This window comes from Cucurbita maxima, unplaced genomic scaffold, assembly GCF_002738345.1.
Source record: "Cucurbita maxima cultivar Rimu unplaced genomic scaffold, Cmax_1.0 Cma_Scf00021, whole genome shotgun sequence".
In the NCBI taxonomy this organism is placed as follows: domain Eukaryota; kingdom Viridiplantae; phylum Streptophyta; class Magnoliopsida; order Cucurbitales; family Cucurbitaceae; genus Cucurbita; species Cucurbita maxima.
The window spans coordinates 303505-331298 of NW_019272037.1; the positions used below are offsets into that span (position 1 = coordinate 303505).

General features: G+C 36.7%; 5 protein-coding genes across 5 annotated transcripts; 3 read left to right on the plus strand and 2 right to left on the minus strand.

Moving 5' to 3' along the window:
- Positions 1 to 918: 918 nt before the first annotated feature.
- LOC111495669 lies at positions 919 to 4190 on the minus strand. Its single transcript, XM_023145814.1, has 4 exons — positions 3710 to 4190; positions 2555 to 3007; positions 1384 to 1660; positions 919 to 1303 (listed from the first exon to the last, which is right to left on the minus strand). Exons 1-4 carry the CDS (start codon positions 4118 to 4120, stop codon positions 1167 to 1169), a joined length of 1278 nt encoding a protein of 425 aa, XP_023001582.1. The 5' UTR covers positions 4121 to 4190; the 3' UTR covers positions 919 to 1166.
- Positions 4191 to 7660: 3470 nt separating this feature from the next.
- LOC111495657 (vacuolar protein 8-like) lies at positions 7661 to 9582 on the minus strand. The gene has a single exon (XM_023145788.1). It carries the CDS (start codon positions 9459 to 9461, stop codon positions 7806 to 7808), a length of 1656 nt encoding a protein of 551 aa, XP_023001556.1. The 5' UTR covers positions 9462 to 9582; the 3' UTR covers positions 7661 to 7805.
- A 2488-nt stretch (positions 9583 to 12070) lies between these two features.
- On the plus strand, positions 12071 to 14993 carry LOC111495648 (protein CLMP1-like). The gene has a single exon (XM_023145768.1). The coding sequence runs from the start codon at positions 12371 to 12373 to the stop codon at positions 14702 to 14704; it is 2334 nt and encodes a 777-aa protein (XP_023001536.1). The 5' UTR covers positions 12071 to 12370; the 3' UTR covers positions 14705 to 14993.
- Positions 14994 to 16686: 1693 nt separating this feature from the next.
- On the plus strand, positions 16687 to 21699 carry LOC111495656 (pyrophosphate--fructose 6-phosphate 1-phosphotransferase subunit beta-like). Its single transcript, XM_023145787.1, has 16 exons — positions 16687 to 17056; positions 17155 to 17316; positions 17416 to 17537; positions 17642 to 17695; positions 17964 to 18070; positions 18232 to 18337; positions 18468 to 18531; positions 18955 to 19043; positions 19279 to 19410; positions 19545 to 19715; positions 19798 to 19916; positions 20064 to 20175; positions 20674 to 20758; positions 21081 to 21125; positions 21237 to 21305; positions 21527 to 21699. Exons 1-16 carry the CDS (start codon positions 16861 to 16863, stop codon positions 21601 to 21603), a joined length of 1710 nt encoding a protein of 569 aa, XP_023001555.1. The 5' UTR covers positions 16687 to 16860; the 3' UTR covers positions 21604 to 21699.
- Positions 21700 to 22321: 622 nt separating this feature from the next.
- LOC111495698 (plant UBX domain-containing protein 4-like) lies at positions 22322 to 26563 on the plus strand. Its single transcript, XM_023145862.1, has 4 exons — positions 22322 to 22556; positions 25203 to 25485; positions 25773 to 25868; positions 26070 to 26563. The coding sequence occupies exons 1-4, from the start codon at positions 22411 to 22413 to the stop codon at positions 26442 to 26444; spliced, it is 900 nt and encodes a 299-aa protein (XP_023001630.1). The 5' UTR covers positions 22322 to 22410; the 3' UTR covers positions 26445 to 26563.
- The last annotated feature ends 1231 nt before the right edge of the window (positions 26564 to 27794 follow it).

Genomic DNA, 27794 nt, shown 5'->3' on the forward strand with positions numbered 1-27794 from the left:
AAGAAATTTAGAGAAAAAATAAGCATAATTTTCAAACATAAAATGGTTGACGGGTTAGGTGTTTGCTCTAAGTTTGATAGTTAGCTCTAAATTTGGGATAATTTATGACCTAATTTAAGATTAATGGGGTATGTTTGATAGTTAGGAATATCATATGTTTTCTTAAATCAAAGGAGACCACTAAAACTAAATCTAAGGCGAATTTGGTAGCTTTAACTTTTCCCGTTAATGATGCAAACAATCGCAGATTCCAGTTTTTTTTCTATGAGTTGTGAGTAGGGGTGTTCGTATAATCCAATATTTTGTTTGGGTTGTATTAAATTTTTGAAAAATTGAAAATTTATTTCAATTTGTGGGTTGACTTTTTTTCGTTGGGTCAACCCAACTAACTTGAAAATAGGATTACAAGTCAAACTTAATCTTAATCTACTTTAAATATATATATGTGTGATGTTAGTGATATGATACTCTTATATGTTTTATAATTAAATTTTATAATACTTTAGTTATTAATGTAATATATATTATATATAAGTATGATTTTTTAAATAATTAAAAAAAATAATCCCCATAACCCAACCAAACCTAATACCAAATATAGAAGGTTAGGGTGTGAAGTTTATTTGGGTTATTTTGAGTAACAACTCAATCAAGAGCACCAACCCAATCAACAAAAAGAAATCTGGGTTATCTAAAAGATTTTTCCAACCTAACTCAACTCGTGTACACCACTAATTGGGAGGAAAGTCAAGTAGGGTTTCCAAATTTCTCTCTCATTTTTTCTTTAGCGGTTACAAATTAATTATCTAAAAGAAAACATATTCGTGTATGTTAGATGAACATGACTCTCCACAATGGTATGATATTGTCTAGTGTAAACTCCCATGACTTTGCTCTGGGCTTCCCCAAAAGGCCTCATGCCAATAAAGATAGTATTCCTTGATTATAAATCCATGATCATCCATAAATTAGCGGATGTGTGACTTTCCACCAATAGTACCGTTAGTGTAAAGTGAACAACTCAAATGATTTCCAACCAAGTCTATCTCGAATTCTATTATACTTAAGACTTATATTACATTTTAAACCCTAATTTTTGGTTTTAAAGCATTTATATTGCTCTTTTAAAAATATCACACTTTTCCACTAAAAGAAAGGCAAGAGCATCAAGAAATACCAACAGTCTTGTTGAGCAGCCACAAGAACAGTGCAAGTTCAATAGCAAAAATGGATTTCAGCCATGTTCTATCCACCATGAATCCATACACTGTAATTCCCGCTTTGTTATTCCTCAAATATATCACTGCACAACAACAAACAAATGCCCTCCTTTTAAAAACCAGATCAAATGGTTCATGAATTTTGAGCTATCTTTTTACTCACCTAGCGCCTGCCTCTTTTGGAATGAGATTGTGTCCGCAAAAACTGGCATCAGTTTTGCATCATCCAAGTCGTCCTCGTCGCCGTCCTCGTCATCCGAGTTCAATTCAATGGTAGCTGCTGTTGGGGTGGTCTTATTGTCGAGATCGTCGAAGGTGCTTACGACGGCGGAGACGTGCCACTTTGCAGCAAGACATGTGATGGACTGTGCTTTGTGGGTTATCTTTGCTGCACTGCGGAGGCATATGAACAAGCCTGTCACCAGGCTGATGGAGCATAGCTGCATTGTCAAAACTCATACCTGTTATTCTATTATACTTTTATAACATCGCAAAAACAAAAGATATATAGCGCCGAATTTCAAAGGTAAATCTCTATATAAGTTGATGGGCTTGTCGAGACTCCATATATTTCCGATGAGAACGATGACGAGGATCCTAAGATTGGTGTTTTTGTGAAGGAAGAAGGTTCAATCAGTAAAAAAAATGAGAGAGGCTATATTTGCTAAGGGAAAACCGATTGGGTTGGAGAAGGTGAGGTTGTATGCATGGTATATGGTAATGGGTGGGCCTGCAAAGGATGAGTCGGAGGCCAAAAGGGTAGAGTAGAAGAGTAATCAATCAGCTCCGTTTGCGGCAGCCATGGAGACTGCCCCTGCGGTGTCAAAGCCAATGATAGTTGGGAAGAACAGTAAAGGATACAAAAGCAATGATGAAGTAGCTAAACCGAAAGAACTCTCTATACCATGAGAATATTTAACCACAATTCGGTGTAAAATTTCTCTATTTATAATCAAATAAATTACAAAAATATGAAAAGATTAATAGCAATAAAAAAATACTATCACAATGAGAAGGTAAATATCTAGATATTTATCGATAATAAAAAATCAAATATGATATATATGGTAAACTATAATGCATACTAAATATCTTATATATATATATAAAAGAATAAGGTAAATATCTAGATATTTATTGGTAATAAAAAATCAAATATGATATACATGGTACACTATAATGTCGTACTAAATATCTTTTATATATATATATATATATTTTTAAATCTTTTTTAATCATCTTATTCTATTATTCGAATGAGATCTTGATTTAATCATGTACCTCTTCTTTAATACGAGTAACTAGGGAAGATGAAGTTAAATAAAGAAGATTACCGCAAGTTGTCCAGCCTTGGAGAGGTTAACGTGAGCTTTTGCCGTTGTAGTCATGAGAAGAGAGATGAACTGACTGGCAGTGACCAAAATCAAAGACAACAAAATGAAGGCTCGGAAGCGATGGCTGATGATGGTGAAGGTTCTTCTGAGGCCCAAATGCAGAACCAAGATGGTGCCGACATCGGTTTCCCGACAGAAGACGGAAGCGAAATCTTCGAGCCTGATCATTTGAAGGCAGCAGATGAGGCGGAAGAGGACGCAGACGAAGAAGAAGATAGAAGTTCTGTAGAGCCATGAGCAGAGCTCCAATGTGCAGGAGGTGATGTAGCTCAGGTACATGTTGTTGGTGTAATATGGGATTTGCTTAGCTGCGGTGATGTACCACCACATCTTGTACGCTGCTTCTGCCATGAAACATGGTACCACGAACAACGAGATCAGCTCCATTGATCTCTGCAATTACATTCAAATTATTACGTTTCAACACTTTTTCTTTTTAAATCTTACATTCAATTAATTATATATATATATATATTCTTTTTTATTTTGTAGTTAAAATATTATTAAGATTTATTGATTTTTTATTTTATTAATTTTTTTAAAAAAATTGTTACATTGATTACTTTTTTTATTCGGTAAAATTATTGAAAGCTTCATTTAGTGTTTTATTTTTATTAATCTGTAAAAATATTAAATATATTCCTTTTTTTTCTTGACATATAATAAATTTAAATTAGGTTGATTTAATCTGCTCGAATAATCGATTAGATTGACAAAGATATTAAATATTTTTTGATATTCGATCCAATCGATCAAATTTAAACTTAAATTGGTTGAGGCTAAAAAAAGAAGTCAACATAAAGAATTTTCATATACTTAATTATTTAAAAGAATTTTGAATAAGTTCTAAATGAGAAGAGGTAATGATTTTGATGTATGAACAATAATAGCAATACTTATTAATTTTCCATCAAGTTGGGTTCAACTTGGCAATATAAATTCATAAACAAACAAATTTCACTCAATATCACAAAATATTGACTCATAGAAACAAATTATGAATTGATAAAATTAAAAATAAAATTAAGGAGTGTTCATCTTCATGTTCACGAAAGGGGATTTGGAAATTGTGTAAGGAAAAGAAAGGAATCGTACCTGTAATTGCCTGGAATACTCAGCCTGAACCCTAGGGCTTGCTTTAGAGAGCTTATCGAGGAAGAGAAATCGGTTGAATCCGAAGAGACGGAGCCAGAGAGAGAGAGAGACGAAAGAGAGCATCGCAACGGCGGAGAGAGAGAGCTGAACGACGACATGGAATGGCCTCTGGTGATCTTCGTCGCAATCGGAGCAGGAAAGAGCGAAGTGCGATGCGAGAGGGACGGCGATTGCGAAGATGAAGAAGATGAGGCAGGAGAGGGAAGCGCGATATGGATTGGATTGATCGTTTACGCAAATCCATTTCAGGAATGATTCTAACCTTCTCAACTCCGGTGCTTCTAATTCTGATTCTGATTCTTGCGAATCCGTTGGAGATGGAGATGGAGATTTCTTGTCCCTGTTCTTCATAGCTTCGGAACAGGGGAGCGGGAGATTTTGGTGCTTCAACAACCAAAAAACGAGAAAGAAAGAACAACATTTATGTATTTATTAGATTAAATTAATAATAATAATAAAAAAGTATTACTACATTTTATATTTAAACTTTCACTTATCAAGTTTTTATAAATATTTTAAAATTGCTTTCAAATTTTTAATTTTTTTTATTAATATTTTTCGTTTTAAAATATATTTTTTAAAAAAATTATTATCTGCTTTATTTTTACTTTTAATTTTTAGAAAAAGTCTCGTATTAATAAAAATATAATTTCTTATTTATAAATTTATAGGTAAGACTTTCTTTCAATAATTTTTACTTTTTTACTGCTAAAATATAAATAAAAACTATTTATTTACATTTTATAAATTATCTTCTCCCATGCTAATATTAACAGAATGAATTAATATAATGTTTGTACTTTCTAGATCATTTGAGAGAGAGACGGCAATGAGACAAACAAACGTCAGAGGTGGGGCCCATTGGAAGCAATGTCCACAGTGGCGTTGCCACGTATTAGTTATTTATTACTGGGACCCTGTAGTCTCCACGTGGTGCTTAGCTGACTGATTTTTTTACCACGCTGGCTATGCTGATTGGTTGCTTCCTTTTTAAATACACCACTCTAGTACGGCTTTATTATTATTATTATATTATTATTTTGGGAAAAGTAGTGTGCCTTTGATTGGTAATTTGAAAACCACTATGATTTGTATTTTATGTTTGTTTTAGTGTTTTTAATATATTTTAATTAAAAGTTAAAAACTATATTATTTATAAAAATTAATTATGATGTTATAATTTATATATTCTATTTAAATATGTGGTAATCTATATTTTCAAACCTCTACAATTTTAGGTACTCTATCGATTTTTATTTCCAAAACAATAACGACCATCTAAAAGAGTTATTAAATAAATAGGTTGAAATCTATATTTTAGAAGTTTGTGAAGACCCGGAATTGAAAATATACGGAAGAATGCAATGTTGGTCGGAATAAGATGATAATAATGTGTTGGTTGGATTGATTGTGGCTTTGGTCTTGGCTATGGCAATCTTAATTGTGTGTCCACCGAAGACGAGGAGGAGAGTTATTATCTACCGTTGTTCCGAACATTGAATGTGTTTCTTTTCGGTTTAACCATGTATTTCTGAGCGTGGAAGAAGGGAAATTTCATCCTCAATCTCATAATCTGTTGTTTGGAAAGATTAAAATTTTGATTTCCATTTGTGTGAAGTCTAAAACTACATTGCCTTATTAATATCTTCATCTGCACTCGGAGACAGATCCAAGCAAGGTATACTGTAATTTTAGCTGAGTTAGTTCGACGAGCCCCTTGAGGTCAATAAGCAGGCAGAAATGGATGAATTTGATAAGAGCAATGACTGGAAAATCTAACGCCCAGGTTAGAGAACATAAACCCAACTTTAGCACCACCCTTTAGCCATTAATGTTCATCTCTTCTTGTGAATAAGAAGCATCGTGCCTCTGCTTAGTCTCTTGAGATCAGAGATGAGAGGAATGAAACATTTTTTATAAGAACATGAAAACCTCTCCCTAGCATATTCATTTTAAAAATCTTGAGGGGAAACTCAAAAGATGATGATATCTGTTAGCGGTGGACTTGGGTTATTACAAATGATATCAAAGCTAGACACCGAGCGGTGTGTAAGCAAGGACGTTGGACCCTGAAAGTGGTGGAATGTGAGATCCCACCTCGATTGAAGAGATAAACGAGTGCCAACAAGGATGTTGAGCCCTGAAAGAGGAGTGGATTGTGAGAACCCACATCAGTTGGAGAGGGAAACAAAACATTCTTTATAAGGGTGTGGAAACCTCTCCCTAACAGACGGCACCGGGCAGTGAGCCAGCGAGGACGCTGGGCACCGAAGGGGGTGGATTTTAAGATCACACATCAATTGGAGAGAGAAACGAGTGCCGACAAAGACCCTGAGCGTTGAAGGGGTTGGATTGTGAGATCCCACATCAGTTGGAGAGAGAAACAAAACATTTTTTTATAAGGACGTGAAAACATCTCACTAACAGATGCCTCTTAAAAACCTTGAGAGGAAACTCGAAAACGAAAGCCCAACAAAGACAATATTTGCTAGCGGTGGGCTTGGATTATTACATAGTCAGCCATATTAAGAACGTTGGAGTCACAAAAGTTGGTAAAACGTCTCTTTAAGACTTTTATACAAGAGCCCTCTCTCACAGATGGTGTATATACTGAACTGGTCACTAATCATGAAACCAGCTAGGCTATAAAAGAGTTGGGCAGGGAAAACGAAATCTCGTGATTCCATAATAAAGTAAGCTCTCTCCCTCAAACTGGATAACATCATTTCATAAAGAAGAAGGAAAGAGACTGAGAGATCAAAATGGTAAGCTTAGGCAGAGAAAATGGCTGGAATGGGCCAAGAGTTTGGTAGGACCCTTCCCTGTTAAGGTACCAGCCAACAAAGACAGTCTTATTTCCTGTCTTAATCAGAGAACAAAGCACATGCTTAACTACAGATACACGTGGTTTAGACCCACAGTTACAGAGAGGATTCAACATCACCAAAATAGGCATATATTGGATCAATAATGTCAAAATGATATACAGTTGTTCTCAAGTTCTAGACTGCAAATAATGATAAGAAAGTGTTGTAAATCAGATACATAATTAAAGGCGATTTAGTTTGAGGAATATATGGAATAGAAGATACATACTTGAAGAATTGAATACCAAAGAAGACTCAGAGCAGGCCTTCCAAACTTCTCCACCAGTTGAATTGAAGAACAAATTCAGATGGGAAATCATCCTGATATTGAACCTCTATTTTCTCCATTAGAACAATATAACATCAGTATATATGATAACTATAAAATCATTCAATTATTGTTACATTTACGTTTGCAGTAATGATCAAACAATCAAAATCAAGTTGGGTTATTAGAGCTCAAGCCCCCATTAACAAATATTGTTCGTTTTGGTCCACGTATCGCCACCAGTCCTACGGTTTTAAAACGCATCTATTAGGGAGAGGTTTCCATATTCTTATGAAAAATGTTTTGTTCTCCTATCCAACAGATGTGGGATCTCACAATCCACCCCCTTGAGGGCCAACATATTGGTTGGCACACCGCCTGGTGTCTGGTTCTGATACTATTTGTAACAGACCATGCCCACCGCTAGTAGATATTGTCCGTTTTGGCCTGTTATATATCGCTGTCAGCCTCACGGTTTTAAAACGTGTCTACTAGGGAGAGGTTTCTACATCTTTATGAGAAATGCTTCGTTCTCTTCTCCAACCCATGTGAGATCTCACAATCCACCCCCTTTGGGGGCCAGCGAGGAATATTGTCCGCTTTGATCCGTAACGTATCGCCACTAGCCCTACGGTTTTAAAACATGTCTACTAGGGAGAGGTGTCAACATCCTTATGAAGAATGTTTCGTTCTCCTCTCCAACTGAGATGAGATCTCATAGGCAATAGTACACCCTTTGACATTTCTACCCCCACAGAACAGAAAAGGTTATTCACTCATAAACTAGAATCAATACCCATTACCTAAAAATATACAAACATATATTGCACATACAGATTTATGAATCATGCTTCAGCTTCTATACAACAAACAGAGTTGTGGTAAATGCCCTCCTCCACGGCTAAGATCTGGCAAAGACACCCCAGATTTTAGCACGGCTAAGACTTATCAACAGCTTCTTTGACCCCTCAACATTCATTTCAACAAGCTTTTGTAGATACAAACCAGCACCAGCACCAGCCATCAGCTTTCTACACTTGCTTGAAATCACAACCGAGGCTAATAATGAAACGGGGTACTTCTTATCCAGATTCAAGATTGAAGGATCTAAGAGATGAACTGCACTTACAATTCCCCTCTCCTCTTTCTGGAAAATTCTTCTGTTACCATTATATTGTAATAGAGAAGACAACGCCTTAGCAGCTGCTGTTTTCTCATCAACAGACTTACCATCCAACATATTAACTAAGGGAGTGATGAATCCAGATTCCCCCATTTCTTTTCTTGCTTTTGTGCAGAAGCTGAGCTCGTAAACTGCTCGAGCTGCTGCAATTCGCGCACCTAATACTCCGCAACTCAAAACTGGAAGAAGCCGATCAAGAAATCCCTCTGAAATAAGAGTTTCTGCAATGGGAGAATAAGAAGCCAAGAGGCTCAAAAGCTCAACAGCCACTTCAAGACTACGAACTGATGGAACCGAATCCCAGAAAATTTTCAAGAACTCGATCCCACCTTCTTTAACGATCAAGAGCTTCAAATTATCATCATCTACAACTAGATTACACAAACAACCAATTGCATTTTCTTGAGCCAATGGAGTTCCAGAGGTCAAAAGCCCCAAAAGAACTATAACCCCATTTTCTTCAATGAAGTTCTCTTTGATTTCGCCAAATGATGCAAGATTTCTCAAAACCGCAGCTGCAGAGGCTTGAGAACCGGGAGTTCCGGCCTCACAAATCTCCAACAGAGATGAAATCCCTCCTCTGGAACCGATTGACCTAGCATTTTGCTTGGAAATACTCAGAGATTGGAGAGCTAAACAGGACTTCTCTTTTGCAAAACCGCTACCAGAATCGAGAATCCTCAGCAAGTGATTCAAAAGCACGATTCCTTCAGCAATCATTACATTCTTAACGCCATCCACCGTAGAAACAATGGAAATAGCAGCAACAGCCTTCTCCTTCAATTCTAAAGAACTGGAATCCAGTAGCCGAACCAGAACAGGAACAGCCCCTTGAGCCGCAGCAATGGTGACATTCTTATCATCCTCATTCAACAACTGCAACAGAGAATCAATAGCCAATACTCTGGATTCAATGCTTCCAATCTGTAACCTAGTGATCAAATTCCTGGACTCCGCCCGCACGGCCTCCCTTCTAGACGAGGAACTCGAAATCACACCGTCGTGAAGAATCTCACTCTTAATCAACACATCACCGTCTTTGAGTAGGCAGTCTAACTTCGTGAGAACGGAGAGAATATCGCTTTGAGTCTTGAGTTTACCATCGGAAACTCCCGGATTGCGGCACTTGTGCGAGAGAGAAGCCGCTTGAGTAAGAGTTTCTATAACAGAGTGAAGGAAATCGAGAGAGAGCGGATTGGAAGAAGATTTGGGAAACTCAGAAACATCGATCAATTGAGCGCGAAGATCCGAGAGTTTGGCGGCCATGGAAGACCATTTGCCCTTGAAATCGTTGATGAGTGGAATATCATCAAGAACAGAAGAAATGAGATTGTTAGAGAGAAGGAAATGGCTGTTTTCTGGAGGTACTTTCATGGCGTTGAGTGAAGGAAGGAAGGATGGAGACGGAGATTCTACAACGAAGAATCTGCGAAAGGTATGAGAACGCCACTAAATTTGCAGGTACTTGTAGAAGAAAATCTCACGCACAAATAAATAAATAATATTAACAATAAAATTATAAAATTATTATTAAATCCTATCTAAAATAAAAATAAAAAATAAAAAAAAATGGTAGTAGATATTACCGTTACTAATCCGACTAGTAAATGTTTGATATTTGTAATATTTATTTAAATTTGATATTTAAAATTAATTTTTGTACGTTATTTTTATATAATCTATGATATGAGTTTTTTAATAACTTTTTGTTAATTAATTATTTTTTAAATTTAATAAAAGAACGATTATTAGCTTAACTAATTATTTTTATATATATTAGTCCCTACCGCTAAATTAGTTTATTGTTGATTTTTTAAAAAATATTTACTTTCTATTAACTTTCCTTTATAAATTATGAAAATACATTAAAAAAATATATATATTATTATTTAAATAATTTTGATAAAAAATTATTAAATTCAAGATTTATTAAAAAAAAAAAAAAAGCAGTAAATAAAGAAGAGTTGAACAATTGGGGTGTGTGTTAATTAAGAAGGCGACCTATTGTGTCTCCTTGTCTATAAAAATATATATTATAAGATAATTGTTTGACAGCGAATTTTTAATAAAATTTTAATTTTAAAATTTTAATAAACTAAATTTATCATTTTAATTCTTTTCACAAAAGAATTTATTCTTTGAGTGAGATAATGCAATTCCAAAAGAAAAATTATTTTCCTCTCATAAATAAATATTTATGCTTATGGTCTTGAATTAAATCCTCTATTTTTATTGAATTATTCTTTGAGTGTTATTTTAATTCATAATGTTAAATTAATAGTATTATTTGGCCCTAAATATATGAAATAATTATCATAATTATGACTTTTCTATGAATTTGTTCCTTATTTGTTTTTTCGTTCGGCTAGAATAGAGGTTGGGATATAGTGATATATGCTCTTGGTGATTAATGGATGTTATCTTCCCGTTCAGCTTACGTGGATGTTTAGATTATGTTTTTGATGTTTTAGGTAATCGATAGAAATATCTCTCTAATAAGTAGAGTGTAATAGTGTATTGTAATCTCTTCTCGATTGGTTTTAATAAAAAGTGTGAATGTTTTCCACAAAAATTTGTGTTCCATAATATGGTATTTGAGTAAGATTGGTGTAGGTTGTCTGATCTTTTGGAATTCTTAGTATTTTTGTGTTGTGAGTAGTCTGCGACTCTGCAAGTTTGGTATATGATGGGTGATTTCGAAATCGTTTGAGGAATCAATATACTCGTCAGCAATAATGGCACTTTGTGTAAATGTGTTAGAGCATATTTGGGATGACAAGACACTAAAAGAAGCATGAGACACGTTTGTCATGTTGTTCTTAAAGAAGAACGATATTGTTTATAAACCCATGATCATTCCCTTAATCGAGGCATCTATTGGCACGACTAAGTTTAGGGCATGGCTCTGATACCATGTTAGACAAACACGACTTTCCATAATGGTATGATATTGTCCACTTTGAACATAAGCTCTCATGGTTTTGCTTTGGGCTTCTCCAAAAAGTCTTACACTAATGGAGAGAGTATTCTTTGTTTATAAACTCATGATCATTCCCTCAATTAGTCGATGTGAGACTTTCAGGGCTCGAATTGTAGCTCTAGGGTTCTGATCTCAAATATGGACTAGACTATGATGAAATGTTTAGTTCAGTGGCAAAGATCACTACCGTACAAGTTCCTTCAACACTTGCAGTAAGTAAAGATTGGAAATTATGGCTAATGAATGTGAATAATGCTTTCTTACACGAAGAGTTGAACCGAAAGATCTACATGATCTAATTGAAGTAATGATTGATATGCAAAGTCCAGAGAAGTCTTATTTAGATGTAGCTCGACAGATCGTATGATATGTTAAAGGTACAATTGACTATGGTTTTTTGTACAAAAGAAGTGAAGACTCCAACCTAACTGGATGTGATGCTGACTATGCACGATATCATGATACCCAAATATCAAGCATTGAGTATGTGTTCAAACTCGGTTCGAAATCAATTTCTTGGCGTAGCAAAAGACAACCAACAACATCATTGTCAATTGCTGGAGCATCTGAAAGAACGTACATGGTTGAAACTCTTAACAGAGGATATGCCTTTAAAATTTTCTTCTAATAAAATTTTTAACTTTCAATTTGGAACATTTATTAAAATTGATAAGTCCATTAAATCTTTTATTACATAAATTTTTTTAATTTTAGGTTAAAAAAATATTTTTAGTCATTAAACTTTAAGAAAAAATCGAGCATTACATATCAAATTTTATTAAATTTTAGTAATAGTTAAATAATTAATAGATTAAAAGTAATATATTAGACACAATATTAAAAATTTTAAACGAATTTCAAAACAAAAACATTTTGTTGATGGGATCATCAAGATTGAAGCAACTGTGAGTTTGATCGATCGGACGGCCAGGAGAAAGTAAACGAGTTGGGACCCACATTTGATGATTCAACCTCACCTGTATCCAAACCCATCCTTCTCTTCTATCTAGGGTTTTCGCTCACTGGACATTCGCCAATAATTCTCTCTTCCACCCACACCTCGCTATCTAATTTGAATTTTGACCTCAATCAATCCGATTCGCTTCCCAGGGCGTCCCAGATAATCCAACTTTGTAAGTTTGCTTCCCTCTTTCTTCTTCTCTGCCTGCTCTGGCTCGAGTTTTCCGCGAGAAATCTTGCAATTTCTGAGAGTTGATTTTCATTTTTGTAATTGTCGTTTGGAATTTGAATATTCTGCGTGTGGGAAAGTGGGAGAGAGCGTTGTATTTTCGCTTTTATCTATATGGGGAAATCTGGGACTCGAAAGAAGAAGGGTGGTTCGAATCATGCTTCTTCGGCTGTTAATTCGACTCCAAATGCTAATGGGGGTGTTGATTTGGATTCTTCTATCTTTTTGAAAAGAGCTCATGAGTTGAAAGAAGAGGGGAATAAAAGGTTCCAGAATAAGGATTTTGTTGGTGCTCTTGAACAGTATGAAAGTGCGCTTCGTCTTACTCCCAAAACCCACCCTGATCGAGCTGTGTTTCATAGTAATAGAGCCGCTTGTTTGATGCAAATGAAACCAATTGATTATGATACTGTTATTGCTGAGTGTACCATGGCCCTCCAGGTCCAGCCTCGATTTGTTCGTGCTCTTCTTCGGAGGGCTCGTGCTCTTGAGGCTATTGGGAAGTATGAAATGGCAATGCAGGACGTGCAGGTCTTGTTGGTCGTCGATCCTAACCTTCGAGATGCTCTTGACATCGCCCAACGGTTGAGGGCTGCTGTTGGACCTCGACAGGAGGCTCAACAGGACCTTCAGAGCCGTCCGTCTCCTGCTGCTTTAGGTGCCTCGGCCGTTGGTGCTCCCATTGCAGGCTTAGGTCCATGTTTGCCTGCTCGACCGGTTCAGAAGAAAGTGGCAGCCTCCATGGGGGGTGCTACAGTACTGCTAAATAGTAAAGTGGAGAAGCATCAGGGTGTTCTAACTACTGAAAATGGCCCAAATGAACCCAAATTGCAATTTCCCAAAGTAGTCTTGAAGCCTTCAAGTGGGTCTTCTAAGGCTCCTAATGTAAGTGAAGATAAACTGAAGGAAGATTCACTTTCTTCCTTGTCATTGCATGCTCAAAGTCGAATCCAAGAACCTAATGTTCAGTTGAGGCCTTTGAAGCTTGTCTATGACCATGACATAAGGCTTGCCATGATGCCAGTGAATTGCAGCTTCAAAGATCTTAGAGAGATTGTGAGCAAACGTTTTCCGTCGTCAAAATCTGTTTTGATCAAGTATAAAGACGCAGATGGGGATCTGGTGACGATAACCTGTACAAGTGAACTCAGACTGGCGGAGTTTTGTGCCGATAGCTTTGTTCCTAAGGACCCTGAGGTAGATAAACCTGCTTCATTTGGAATGCTTAGATTGCATGTTGTAGAGGTGAGTCCTGAGCAAGAACCACCTTTGTTGGGAGAAGAGGACGAGAAACCTATCGAGAGTGAAGAATCCAAGGGAGATGACAGTGGGCACGTTTCACCTCTCAGGGAGTCTGTAGCAGAAGCTACTGATTCTGAAAATGATAAGAAGATAGAGAAAGAAGTTCCGAAGGAAAAACCAGGAGCTTTGGAAGATCCCGAGTGCAAGGAAGTTGAGATGGACGATTGGTTATTTGAATTTGCTCAACTTTTCCGAACGCATGTTGGTATTGATCCAGATGCCCATATAGATTTGCACGAGCTTGGAATGGAGCTCTGCTCCGAGGCTCTTGAGGAGACGGTAACTAGTGAAGAAGCTCAGAAGCATTTTAACAAGGCAGCATCAAAATTCCAGGAGGTTGCTGCTTTAGCTTTCTTCAACTGGGGTAATGTTCATATGTGTGCTGCAAGGAAACGTATTCCTTTAGACGAGTCGTCTGGAAAGGATATCGTGGCAGAGCAGCTTCAAACTGCTTATGAATGGGTGAAGGAGAAGTACACCCTAGCAAGAGAGAAATACGAAGAGGCGCTTTTGATCAAGCCCGACTTTTATGAAGGTCTATTGGCTCTTGGCCAACAGCAGTTCGAAATGGCTAAACTTCATTGGTCTTTTGCACTAGCTAAGAAAATCGACCTCTCAAGTTGGGATTTTACAGAAACACTCGAACTTTTCGACAGTGCAGAAGAGAAAATGAAAGTAGCGACCGAGATGTGGGAAAAAATGGAGGAGCAGAGGGCGAAAGAGCCGAAAGATCCAACCGCAACCAAGAGGGAAGAGTTACTGAAGCGACGAAAGAAACAGGCGGGTAGTGCAGACAGTGAAATGCAGGGAATAGGTGGTCAGTTTGAGGTATCACCCAATGAAACTGCTGAGCAAGCAGCACTAATGAAATCCCAAATCCATCTTTTCTGGGGCAATATGCTGTTTGAGAGGTCCCAAGTTGAATGTAAAATAGGAACAGGAGATTGGAAGAAGAACCTCGATGCTGCTGTAGAACGATTCCAACTTGCTGGAGCTTCCGAGGCTGACATTTCTGTCGTTTTGAAGAATCATTGTTCGAACGAAAATGCTGTGGAAGGGGACGATAAGACGAGTCTAGACATAAACAGCAAGGCGAATCAAGAAAAGGAAGATATCGTTAAGGAGGTCGATCAAGCATCTGGGTAGCTGATAGAAATGATGGTACAATCACTTTATAAAACCGAATGCCGAAATTCATTAGAACAAACCAAAGAAAAGAAATCACATTGTTTCAGCCTGGCACGAGGAGGATGGCTGGCTCCTTTCGACCGTCGCATTGGAGGATGCCCGACACTCATAGCGTGCAGGTTATGAACTCGGACTGGTAACTTTCTTCATAATTTGACAAGTAAGCAAATAATTTGTGTGCCAGATTGATTGATTGATGATTTTTGTGTTGAAGAAACGAAATGAACTGATTCTGGTTTTGCCTCAATAATTTGAACTTACAATTTCAACAAATAAATAAAAAAAAATAAAAAAAGTCTGAAGTTTGAAGATTGTATGTTGAAGTTGTAGATTTCCCCGACCTCTTCTCTTCACAGCAACTCGTTTTAATCTTTGTTCTCGTGAAATTCTTTATTTTTTTTTTTGTTATTTTTACAGGGATTGGAGAGAAGATTCTCTACGAAAATTTCACGATATAGAGTGCCTCAATTATTAAAAAAACCGTTCTCATAGATCTAATAATATTTCATAAACAAAGATATAATTTCTATAAATTTAAATTTATTATCATACTCAAATAAATAGAAACAAGAAATATATACAGAGGGATGTAGAATTCTATGTTGATTTAATCAATAGATTTGGGGTCTCACAGGATCCTGTTTCAAATGGGATGTAGAATTCTATGTGATTTGGGGTCTCACAGGATCCTGTCTCTATGTTGATTTAGAATTCTATGTGATTTGGGGTCTCACAGGATCCTGTCTCTATGTTGATTTAATCGGTAGATTTGGGGTCTCATAAGATCTTGTTTCAAACGGGACGTAGAATTCTTGTTTAAATGAAGAATGAGGTGGGGTCTCATAAGATCTTGTTTCAAACGGGACGTAGAATTCTTGTTTAAATGAAGAATGAGGGAGGGACCATAGCAACAGTAGATTTGGGGTCTCACAAGATCTTGTTTCAAACGAGACGTATAATTCTTGTTTAAATGAAGAACGAAGGAGGGACCATAGCAAGATTTTTCTTCGATAGATAGCTCAATGAGACCCAGGCAAAATAGGATGGGGAATCCTAATGAGAATGAGAGACCAATGAGAGAGTTCTCTAGCTAGGGATAGGTTCAGTATGATATTTAATTACATGCTATTAAATTAAATAAATGTGTATGTTTGTGTGATATATGTGCATTCACATTCGATTGATCATTATACATATGTTAATCGAGATACCATAAACATGATTATATATATATTATATATATATATATTTTTTTACGAGGGAGCACAAATATGAATTTTGTACCTGCTATACAAAAGAATAAACTATAAATTATATTTGAGACCTCATACAAGTTGAATGATCATAGATTACTTCTTCAGTTACATAAAGTACGTACGCATATACTTATGATATTGTTCGTATTCCTCTTTTTTTCATCGGCTTCAATAGTATGAGCGTGTGATTACCCATAGTCTACTTTAGAGGATACGTTAACGAGTCCGCCCAGTGAGTCCATGTGCATGTGTAGACTATGCATAGAAATATATTATGCATCCAATAATACCCGAAAATGAAAGTAGAATTTAAGGAACAACCGTGAAATTAGATTCCAAAAGTCATTTTTTGGATTCTTGGTCAAAATCCTAAACGTCCTTTTTATTTTTATATGTTTTTCTAAATAATAATAATTTTTTAATAAAATAGTTTTCTATTATACAAATTTTTTTTTGTAAGACTATTCCACTCGAAACCTTAAAAAATTAAGAACATAAGTAATGTATGACTCGTATATATTTAATATTTAAATTTTATAAGATTTTAGTTATTAATTTAATATATACACAGATAATTAGTAAATTTTGAAATTGGTATAAAAGATTTTTTAAAAAAAAAAACTACTAAAATCCAAAAAAGAAGAACTACCCTAACGACCGGCGTTAGGAAACGACGCTCACCCTTAACTAACTGATCTTCCGCATTCCGCAAGGCGGGACGTTGAAAGTCCGGAAGGAAGATCTTCTTGATCTTATCCACACTCAAATCTCCACTATTTCATTGATTCATTCATATATCCACTCTAACAATCTCCTCTCATTTTCATCTTTCTACTTCGATTCCATTCTCTGCAAGCAATGTCTCCACCTTTCATCGCTAATGCCGACGTTTCCACCGTCAATGCAGCTTCTCCGCCGGTGATCTCCCCGGTTTCTTCTGAGTGTAGCGAACTGCAAGCCCACCGTATCGATCAACCTCTCCCTTTCCCCTCTGTTCTAAAAAATCCGTTCAAATTCGTCGATGGTCCTCCTAGCTCCGCCGCTGGCAATCCGGGTAATTTTAGCCATGATAACTTGTTTTTGGTACACTGTTTGGTATTTAGTTGGTTGATGACTCCAAGGAAGAGTTAATTATTTATTCTACGCATACAGATGAGATCGCGAAGCTGTTTCCTAGTCTATTCGGTCAACCGTCGGCAATGTTGGTGCCAAGTGATTCCAGTTTGGTACAGATGAATCAGAAATTGAAGATTGGAGTTGTGCTGTCTGGTGGCCAAGCACCCGGAGGACATAATGTGATTTCTGGACTATTTGGTAGGTTCTTATTTTGTCCAGCTTTATAAATAAAGAATGAATGCTTGTTTTTCTGTTCAAGCTGTGGGTTAATTAGCATCATCTACGATTTTGGTGAAGATTATCTACAGGATCATGCAAAAGGAAGCACGTTGTATGGATTCAAGGGTGGCCCTGCAGGGATCATGAAGTGCAAATATGTAGAACTCACTGCAGAATTTATCTACCCATATCGCAATCAGGTTTGTACGATCAAAGAATGTTAGTGTGAATATGTGTAGTCTTGATGCGAAGTGGTTGCCATTTGAATGCGGTTCTTGATTTAAATGCAAATTTCTTTTATCAGGGTGGTTTTGATATGATATGCAGTGGGAGGGATAAGATTGAAACTCTAGAACAGGTGATACTCTTTCTTTCCTGAATTAGCATTATGAGACCCCTTAATTGTGTTGTTAGGAATCATACTCTCCGCAATGGTATGATATTGTCCACTTTGAGCATACCCTCAAATGACCTTGTTTTTGGTTTCCCCAAAAGTCATCGTACCAATGGAGATGTATTCCTTACTTATAAATCCACGATCATTCCCTAAATTAGTCAATGTGGGACTCCCTCCCAACAATTCTCGTAGTGAAAGACATAAATTGACAATTTGGTTTAATTTTCAGTTTAAGCAAGCTGAAGAAGCAGCTCAGAAGCTTGATCTGGATGGGCTTGTTGTAATTGGTGGAGACGACTCCAACACAAATGCTTGTCTCCTCGCTGAATATCTTAGGTACTTTTGAGAACTATGAAATTCTCTTTCTCATGATCATATATGGATAAGCTATTATACATGATTTTGGGCGCTACTAAACTAAGGATGTAATTGCCTAAGGGTTCTTATTTATCCTGTTATGTACTGTTCCATTGTACTCGGTTGCTTATCAAATCCAGGAGTAAAAATTTGAAAACCAGAGTAGTTGGTTGCCCTAAAACTATTGATGGTGATCTCAAGTGCAAAGAAGTCCCCACAAGTTTTGGATTTGATACAGCTTGCAAGGTCCTCACTTCTCTTTGGAACTGCTTTAGAATTCATATTTCTTGTAGACTCAACTTCGATCAATGTTTCAAAGTTGAAGTAGTTTCTTCAATAATTCAAGTAAAAAGGAATATTGCTGATGTTTTTGCAGATATATTCAGAAATGATTGGTAATGTGATGGTTGATGCTCGATCAACAGGAAAATATTATCACTGTAAGCATTTTGCTTAATGAAAATAAAACTAGAAATGGATCTGATCTGCTGATATTTTCATAATAACTGAATTCTTGAGGACTTCAATTATCAGTATTTCGAGTTCGGATTTATCGTTAGTCCACGTTCTATCCATCATTGTTCCAGTTCACCGGTTCTCTACTCTGAGTATAAGCTATGCCATTTTCTGTACCATTCTGTGGATCTTAAAGTTCCTAAATTCTTATCTTGTCCGTTTCAAAAAATTGAAAAAAACATATATCTGGTTGCTTCACCTGCCAAAAATAGAGCACTTCTCTCTGTTTGACTTCATGTTTCTATTCCCTACTGGATCTGCCTAATGCAACATTGTATTGATTCATTGCTAATGTTGATACTCAAGCAAATTGTCATATGGCATTATTACTGTAAATATATCCACAGTTGTACGGCTCATGGGTCGTGCTGCTTCTCACATCACACTGGAATGTGCTTTGCAAACTCATCCAAACATTACTATTATTGGAGAAGAGGTAGCTGCTTTACTTAAACTACTCAACACAGAAATCTTAGGGCATTTACCATTGTATGCTATACCCTAGGGTTGTTTGAAAATCTGTTCTTTTCCACCTGGTTGATTCATGGAGATTTAATCTAATTAATTGATTGATGGTATGCAGGCGAAAAAAGTTTCAGACATTAAATATACTCGTTTTTAGATATAGTTTTAGTTTATAGTGTGCTCCTAATTTACAACTTGTTTTGAAGGTTGCAGTTAAGAAGCTTACCTTGAAAAACGTTACAGAGTACATTGTGGATGTAATTAGTAAACGTTCCGAACTTGGTTATAATTATGGTGTCATACTAATTCCCGAGGGTCTGATTGACTTCATTCCTGAGGTACTGCGCTTGTTAATATAGTCAATTGTGTTTATTTCTTTAGCTTGTATGCTCATCATCCACTAAACCCAAGATACTTGATATCAATAATATCATTCTTGAACTGGTACTCATTTATAACCTGCTTTCTACAGGTGCAGCAGCTTATTGCAGAACTCAATGAAATTCTCGCCCATGATAATGTAGATAAGGATGGAATATGGAAAAAGAAACTTACAACTCAATCTCATCACCTTTTTGAATTTTTCCCACCAGCAATCCAAGAACAATTGTTGCTTGAAAGAGATCCACATGGCAATGTTCAAGTAAGTATTTTTTGTTGTTGTTGTTATATCTTTTCGTAGGATTCCTAGTTTGATGAACTACATTATGTTTCTTACATGTCAGGTTGCGAAAATAGAAACTGAGAAAATGCTTATACAAATGGTTGAAACTGAGTTGGAAAAGAGGAGGCTAGAAGGTGCATATAATGGTGGCCAATTCAAGGGGCAGTCGCATTTCTTTGGGTACCCATTCTGTTCGTGCTTGAACTTCTGCTATTTTAAGTCGACGCTCCTGTTTTTATCACACATTGTGTTTAGCTCTAAACAGGTCTATAACCTTTTAACCTTGTGTATAATTTGACTCTGTTTAATTCTTCTTTTCATTTATAGGTATGAAGGGAGATGTGGTTTACCCACAAACTTCGATTCAGCATATTGCTATGCTTTGGGTTACACTGCTGGAGCTCTCCTTCAGAGTGGAAAAACTGGACTAATATCATCGGTCTGTCTTTCCCACTTCCTGATTGGTTTATTCTCTAACCTTTTAACCTTTCATTTATTTTTTCTGGTTATCCATTTCCTCGGTAGATTATTGTGAGATCCCACATCAGTTGGAAAGGGAAACGAAGCATTCTTTATAAGAGTGTTGAAACCTCTTCCTAATGGTTGACAGCGATACGTAACGAGTTAAAATAATATCTGCTAGCAGTGGGCTTAGGCTTTTACAAATGGTATTAGAGCTAGGCATCGGGTGGTGTGTCAGCGAAAACGTTGGCTCCCAAGATGGGTGGACTGTGAGATCTCACATCAGTGAGGGAAACGAAACATTCCTTATAAGGGTGTGGAAACCTCTCCCTAGTAAACGCATTTTGAAACCATGAGGCTGATGACGATACGTAATGGACTAAAAGGGATAACTACCGCTAGTAGTGGGCTAGGGGTGTTACAATTATTTTCTTCACCTCATTTCTATTACTTATATGTTAGTTATGCATACCAGGTAGGAAATTTGGCCGCCCCAGTTGAAGATTGGACGGCTGGCGGAACTGCATTGACTTCATTAATGGATGTGGAGAGGAGACACGGTATGTTTACTTCATGAAAACGTGCCTTCCTTTTCTCTTGATATTATTTGGTCTATAGAATACTGTTTTGGGGGGTATAAGGAAACGAAATGACAGGGTATATAGAATCCATCCCAAATGAGAACATTTGATTTTATATCAAATTCACGTATACGTGAGTGATAAAGGTTTTACAAGAATACAGTTTTGGAGTCGATGAATTAAAAAGATTCTCTATCTGAACAACTTTGAAAGGCTTTGGAACAGAACATTTTGATGAAGTCTAAGCTTAACTTAATGTTCATCATTTGATCTCCTTCTAAAGGTAGAATTCATATGGCAGGTAAGTTCAAGCCTGTGATCAAGAAGGCAATGGTGGAACTCGGTGGTAATATTTCTCAGAAGAACTTTATTACTACTACTACTACTACCTTCTTCACTCTCATGTGCGGGCTTGAAAGCCAAGCATCGTACTAAAATTCTATGATTCTGTGGTTAGGTGCACCTTTCAAGAAATTTGCATTGTTTAGAGAGCAGTGGGCTGTCGAGAACCAATATATCAGTCCAGGTTGGTATTCGCCCTTCCGATTTAGATCAACTTTTTAAAGTAGGGAAAAACACTTTTTTTTTTTTTTTTCCCTTCACTTTAAGCACTTAGAAAGTCAATTCAACGCACAAACTTTCACGTCATTTTCTCGGTTCTTAGAAGAAAATACCTGTCTTCTTTTCCGAGTCCATTTCAGGAAATGGAACCTTCAAATACTTTATTTCGTTTTGATCTACTTGCAGGTCCAATTCAATTTGTTGGTCCTACCTCAAATGTGCTTAATCATACTTTGTTGTTGGAACTCGGGGCTAAAGCGTGACCATATTCAACTATCAACCTCCCTCAAGAAAGAGAAAAAAGAGAACTATCTCGAATGCATGTCGATCTTTAGAATTGTCATGATTCTCATTGAAACTTTTTTTTTAATAACTATTTTTATTTATAGTGGAATAAGCTCTTATTAGATTCTTAAAACTTGTTTTATGTGGTAATATAATTGAGATTGACACAGAAAGATAGAAGTCCGACCCGACCCCATAAGGAGTTTTGGTCAAAGACCCTTGATGATCAGCTACCCTATAGATCAACCAAGGCCTTGCATGTTCGACTCCATGCAAAAAAAAATCATCTAAAATATGTTCCTCGTCGTCGTTCAACCATTCGAGTTTCTTGAAAGTTTAAATTGAATTTAACTATATATAATTATTTTTTAATTATTTATTCTCAAACAACTTTAAAAATAAGTTTAAGAATTTAATTTTTAAAATATACATTAAAATTAATTGAATAGTTGAAAATAAATAAATAACATTTATTTTTATTAAAAAATAAATGAATAAATGATTCTACATGATCAATTATTTTACATTAGAAATTATTTAATAAAATTTACTTAAATTAATTTAAAAAAGAAAAGAAAAAAAAAATACTCGATCAAACTCAAAAACCAATAAAATAGAAGCCAATCTCCAACGAACAAAGTGGATTTTGAATAATAATAAATAATAAAGAAAGAAAGAAAGAAAAGAAAAAAGGTCGTACCAGAATCCTCCAGCCTGCGAACATACGCGACTTTCCTCAAGATCCTCTCCTCTTCCCCTTTGCCTTACTTCGATCAGCGTCTTCAATGGCATCACGGGATGAGAAGCCGTCGAAGCCCTGCAGCAGTCGGACCGGGGGTATTCGAACCCTTTCCGATCTTAACCGACGGTCCCCTGATTCTGTTGGCGACCCCGATGCTCCTCAAGAGTATTACACCGGTGGTGAGAAGAGGTCTCTTTTCTGCCCTAATTTTTACTTCCTTTTTCTTCTTGCTTTTACTTACGTCAATTTCTATTCCATTTCATTCCATTCCATCAGGACAATGATTCTTCTTCCGTTTTCATACCTAATCTTAATATGTATGCCCTCATCCTTCTTCTCAATTGAAAGGTTATGGAAAATTCATTTCATTCCGGATTCGTCTAAAACATCGTTCCATAAATTTTGGTCACATGGGGTCCGGTATGAACAAGTAGCCATTCTGATAAAGCCAACTCTAATTCTAGCTCCTGTTGAACAAAAAAACCCTTGAAAATTCATTTGTCGATAAGCTTGTGCTTGTTTGGAGGGATCATCATAAATGATTAAAGTGTGTTGTTTTACAGAGGATCAACTAGATCAACTAATAGATAAGTCTAGAATTAGATTACCTCTGAGACACTCCACCATCGAACTTGATCAAAACTTGATTGAATGACTCTATGCAATCTACCACAAGCATTGTTAGAAAATTGAGACACTCCGCAATCGAATTTGATCAAAACTTGATTGAATGACTCTATGCAATCTACCACAAGCATTGTTAGAACCTTGTTTTAAACTGAGACACTCAACAATCGAACTTGATCAAAGATGTATGACTCTGTTGCAATCTACCACAAGAATTGATTGAAACTTAAATGAACTATGCTCAAATTTCTAAGAGTGTGCCTTTTAAGTAGTAATTTGTGAGTATTTAGAGTCTCTCCTCTAAATCTACAACGTGAAGTCAATTTGACAAATAACTTCCCATCCTTTTGATCCCTACAAGAATTATAAAATTAAAAATAATAAATAAAGTTTTGTAACAACTTATCAATTAAGTGCAATTTATAGCAATTTCATCCGCTACTTCAACCGTGTAAATATTCCCTTCTGGAACTGCAAATTGTTCTTCCTCAATCGAATAACCTTGTAACACATGAAATAATAGTTGAACCAAGCTTATCAAATTTTGTAGATGAAGAATGAATGATTGTTGAATCTTCTCGTAATAGGTCCCTCCTATACAGCGATCATCATTTGGAGAACTTGGAGGAGGTAACCTCTTCTGAACTCTGTTCTATTTACCCACCATTTTCCCACCAAGTATTAGCAAACTCCTGGCAAAAAAATTTAACTATATACTTTTTCCAAATTCCAATTGAAAACTTGACAAAACCGAAGAAGAGAGCCCAATTCTTACTGATATCAAACCAAGGTCTTCCACCACCAGCAGTCTTAGTCTCCACGGCCTTCCAACCACTGGAATTACAACCATAAATGGAAACAATCACTTTCCTCCAAAAGGCCTCCTTTTCAAAGCTAAACCTCCCCAACCATTTTAACAAGAGGGAGGTGTTATATACCGAAGAGAACCTACCCCCAAACTGATATGATAAGGAATCACTACAAGGAGAGTAAGATTCGGATTACCTTGTTGATCGAATATCTCAAGGCAAGAACATTGTTTGAGATTCGAATAACTCCACAAGCAAGATTGATCATGTCGAGCTTGAAACATGTAACCTAAACTACATAGAATTGCAAAGAAACTTAGCCATTGGCTAAAGAAAGCACAAATGCTCCTTTTACTATATTTTCAAGTCTATTAACAAATACAACATACATGGCTTTATATAGCCTCAAAATGAAACTACTAAAGGCATTCCAAGAGTTGTAACATTCATGCTTAATGGCCTTAATTAACCATTATGTAATTGTAACCTAAAGTAAATTAAAAGTCTTAAAATACATTAATGAAATACAATAACTCTAAATTACTCTAAATTGTAATCCACCTGAAATTCAAAACATGAAACTTCATTCTTCTTCAATGTGGCATGAATTGAAATATCTTTTGATAATTTCAACAATATTTTCTTCACATCTTCATTGAAGCATATTGTATGACTGATGTCTCTTGATTCATATCATTCTCGAAGGGCAGTCATTATTGAATTGGTTAGCAATTAACCAAATTGGTACCTGGTTTGTAAGTTCCCCCATTTCAGGCAAACTCTCATCATTTTCTCCCTGGCTCTTATAGTCTTCAGTGGGGCCTTAAGGAGCGTGAAAGGGTACATGGGGATACTATTCAACACCGATTGAGCTAGAGTCGATCTACCTCCCTTGGAAAGGAGGAGGCCACACCACTTGTCCTGTTTCATCACCATTTTGTTGATAATAGCCTTTTCAAATATTCGTGGGAACACTGCTACTAAATCATGCTTCACAATGTTCCATGCTTTTTTAAAAAATTTGCTAGTTGTACCATAGGGGCCTGAGGAATTTTGGTTTCCCATATCGGAAATGGCTTTGAAAATCTCTTCCTCAATAAAAGGAACCTCAATGCTTCCTTTTTCATGCTCTGTATTGATGTAAACATGCTTTTCCTTTCAATGATTATAGCTTTTGCTGATCTAAGAAAGAATGTGAGGTTGGATCTAATGTAATAGTTTGTTTTACATTTCTCCCTCCCCTCCCCTCCCCTCAATTAAATGAAAGAAGAAAAATAAATGTCCGGTTATCATACATTCCCTTTTTTCTTGTTAATCCAAAGCTCCTTTTGGAAGTAACTCTGAGGTTGACAATATTGGTTGATGCTTATTGAATGATAACTCTGTTTCCAACTTTCAGTGGGATGCTTGTCCAAGATCCTACAAAGGGTAATGATGTGGATTCACTTTTCAATCACGCTAGGCAAATGGGAGCTGTGGAAGGCCCTATTGATCATGCCCGTTCATCAACCTCCAGCAGCTTTACTGGAACTGGTAGGTTACTCACAGGAGAAACTGTCCGTTCTGCACCTGATCAGCCTGAGAACGTTGTTCACAATATTGTATTCTGGAGTAATGGTTTTACCGTAAATGATAGCCCTTTGAGGAGGTTGGATGATCCTGAAAACGCATCCTTTTTGGAGGTAGGTGAAATATAATACTGATAATGTTCTAATGAAATATTTGTGTACACATGCACACGCGCACACGTACATGCATCCATGGATAACTTAAGAGCAGAAACAACATGGAATGCTGTTTATAGAAATACTTGACCTTTATAAGTGTTTGTATGGTTTTCGAATTCTTGAAGAAATGTTGCTGGACGTGTTCTTGTTTGTTTAGCTCCGTTGGGTACATTTCGTTCTTCGAATTACTGATTACTGCCCTTAGGTGGGTGTCTTTACATATTTATATGATCTTTCATCAGAGCATCAGAAAGTCTGAGTGCCCCAGAGAGCTTGAACCTGCAGACAGAAGGTCCTCCGTTCATGTGAATTTAATTAGGAGGATGGAGGAGTATCGTGTAAGTTTTTCCTTATTAGATTTCACTTGTTGGTTCTACAATTCCAAGATATACGATCCGTGATAGATGATTTAAACTTACCCATTTAAGGGTCGAGAAACTGTTCGAGTCGATAGTTAACCGTTAAGGAACGGTAAGCATTTTTAAAGATTGTAGGCGTGGAGCGTATAAATGTTAGACATAGTATTTTGCATCTTGCAGGAACCAGAGAAGCCACGTCTTCCATTTCAAGGTGTAGGAAGAACTCTTGGTGGTGGCGCCCCAGCAAACGAGCCAACTGCTACTCTCACCGATGTCAATAGCAGTCCAAGCGCTTCTGCAGGCCCGGTCGTGGATGACTCGTTGCCATCAACCTCGATTCAGCTTCGGTTGGCAGATGGAACACGCATGGTAGCTCATTTCAATTACCATCACACAATCAGCGATGTTCGTGCTTTCATCGACGCGTCTAGGCCGGGGGGTGCCAGGAACTATCAGCTGCAGTTGATGGGCTTCCCTCCCAAGCTTCTTAGCGACCTGACTCGGACAATCGAGCAGGCCGGTCTTGCCAATTCTGTCGTCATCCAGAAGTTTTAGCAAACTAAGATAAGCTCTCTATGCAGTATTGAAATGGTTCTCAGATAGTCTTTCAGTACATTTGCTGTTATAAGTTACTGCCTGCATTTTCAGCATCAATCCACCAAAACTGGTCTTTTATAAATTTCATCAGACTACAGAAGCGGAAGAGGTTCAATACTTTGTAGAGGTAAACAGTTAGTGTTGAAGGATCGCATCAGAAACACCCTTTACCCGGGAGTGATTTTGAGATCGTTAAAATCACTTTGAAAACACACTTTTGACGACGTGAAAATTGAGTTTAAAAGTGTAAATAAATTGAAATTTAACTTGTTAGGACATGTTAATTTTGAATCTGATAAAAGCGATTTTAATCATTTCAAAATCACTCTCGTGCAATCCAAGGCAAGCTCCTAATATTTGGATTAACCATGCGACATGAAGCGTAGAGTGTAGGCACAGGGAGAGCTTTGGATATTCAAATATCAAACATTTACAAGTCACAATGCATTATAACATCGGTTACAAATATTAAATATTTTTAATCTTTTTAAAATCAAGTAAGGTTGTAATCCTATTCTCGCTGTAGCATTATAAACATTATTATTACTCTTACTCCCGTCGGGATAAATCTGACCCCTTCCCCTGTTCCCGCCTACGTATATGGGATATTTTAAGAAGTGTGAACATCTTTCTTAGTCGCAAGGTCCGGAGAAAGAATAGGAAAGGTGATTTCACTATATTTCTGACCAGGAACGGGTCCTATCACAAGAATATTTTTTTTAGTGGGACGATAGCTCTGAAAAGACAGATTGCCCATCTTTTCTTTAATCTCGGGAGAAATACGATCGGGGGGGGCTAATTCAAACCCTTCGGGTAAAATAAGAACAACCCCCACATTCAAACTGCCCCTTTTCCCATTCGCAAAAACTTGTTTCAGTTGCATATCATAAGGAATTCGAACAACTGCTTCAAATACAGTATCAGGAAGTACCGCTTGTGGAACCTTGATATCCACGGGCTTATAGCAAAATGGCAGTTGGCGTTGGTCGGATTTACTTGACCAAAAAAATGTCAACCTACAAATTGAAACGAATTTATGGTTTTCCAAAACTTTTAACCCAACCCAAACTGAGAAAAATCTAATCCAACTCAACTTTTATGGTTTGGGTTAGGTAGTCCACTAGATTGGATTATCGAGTCATATGAACGCTCTATCTAAGTTGATTCAATTGAAGTTTAAGGTAAAACTGATACAACTCATTTGTTTTTTCAATCATAGGGAGTTGAAACATCTACGTCTTAGATAATAATTGTTACCTCCTACGCTTAGCTTGGCCAACTCGACAACTTTATTTCTTTCATAAAATA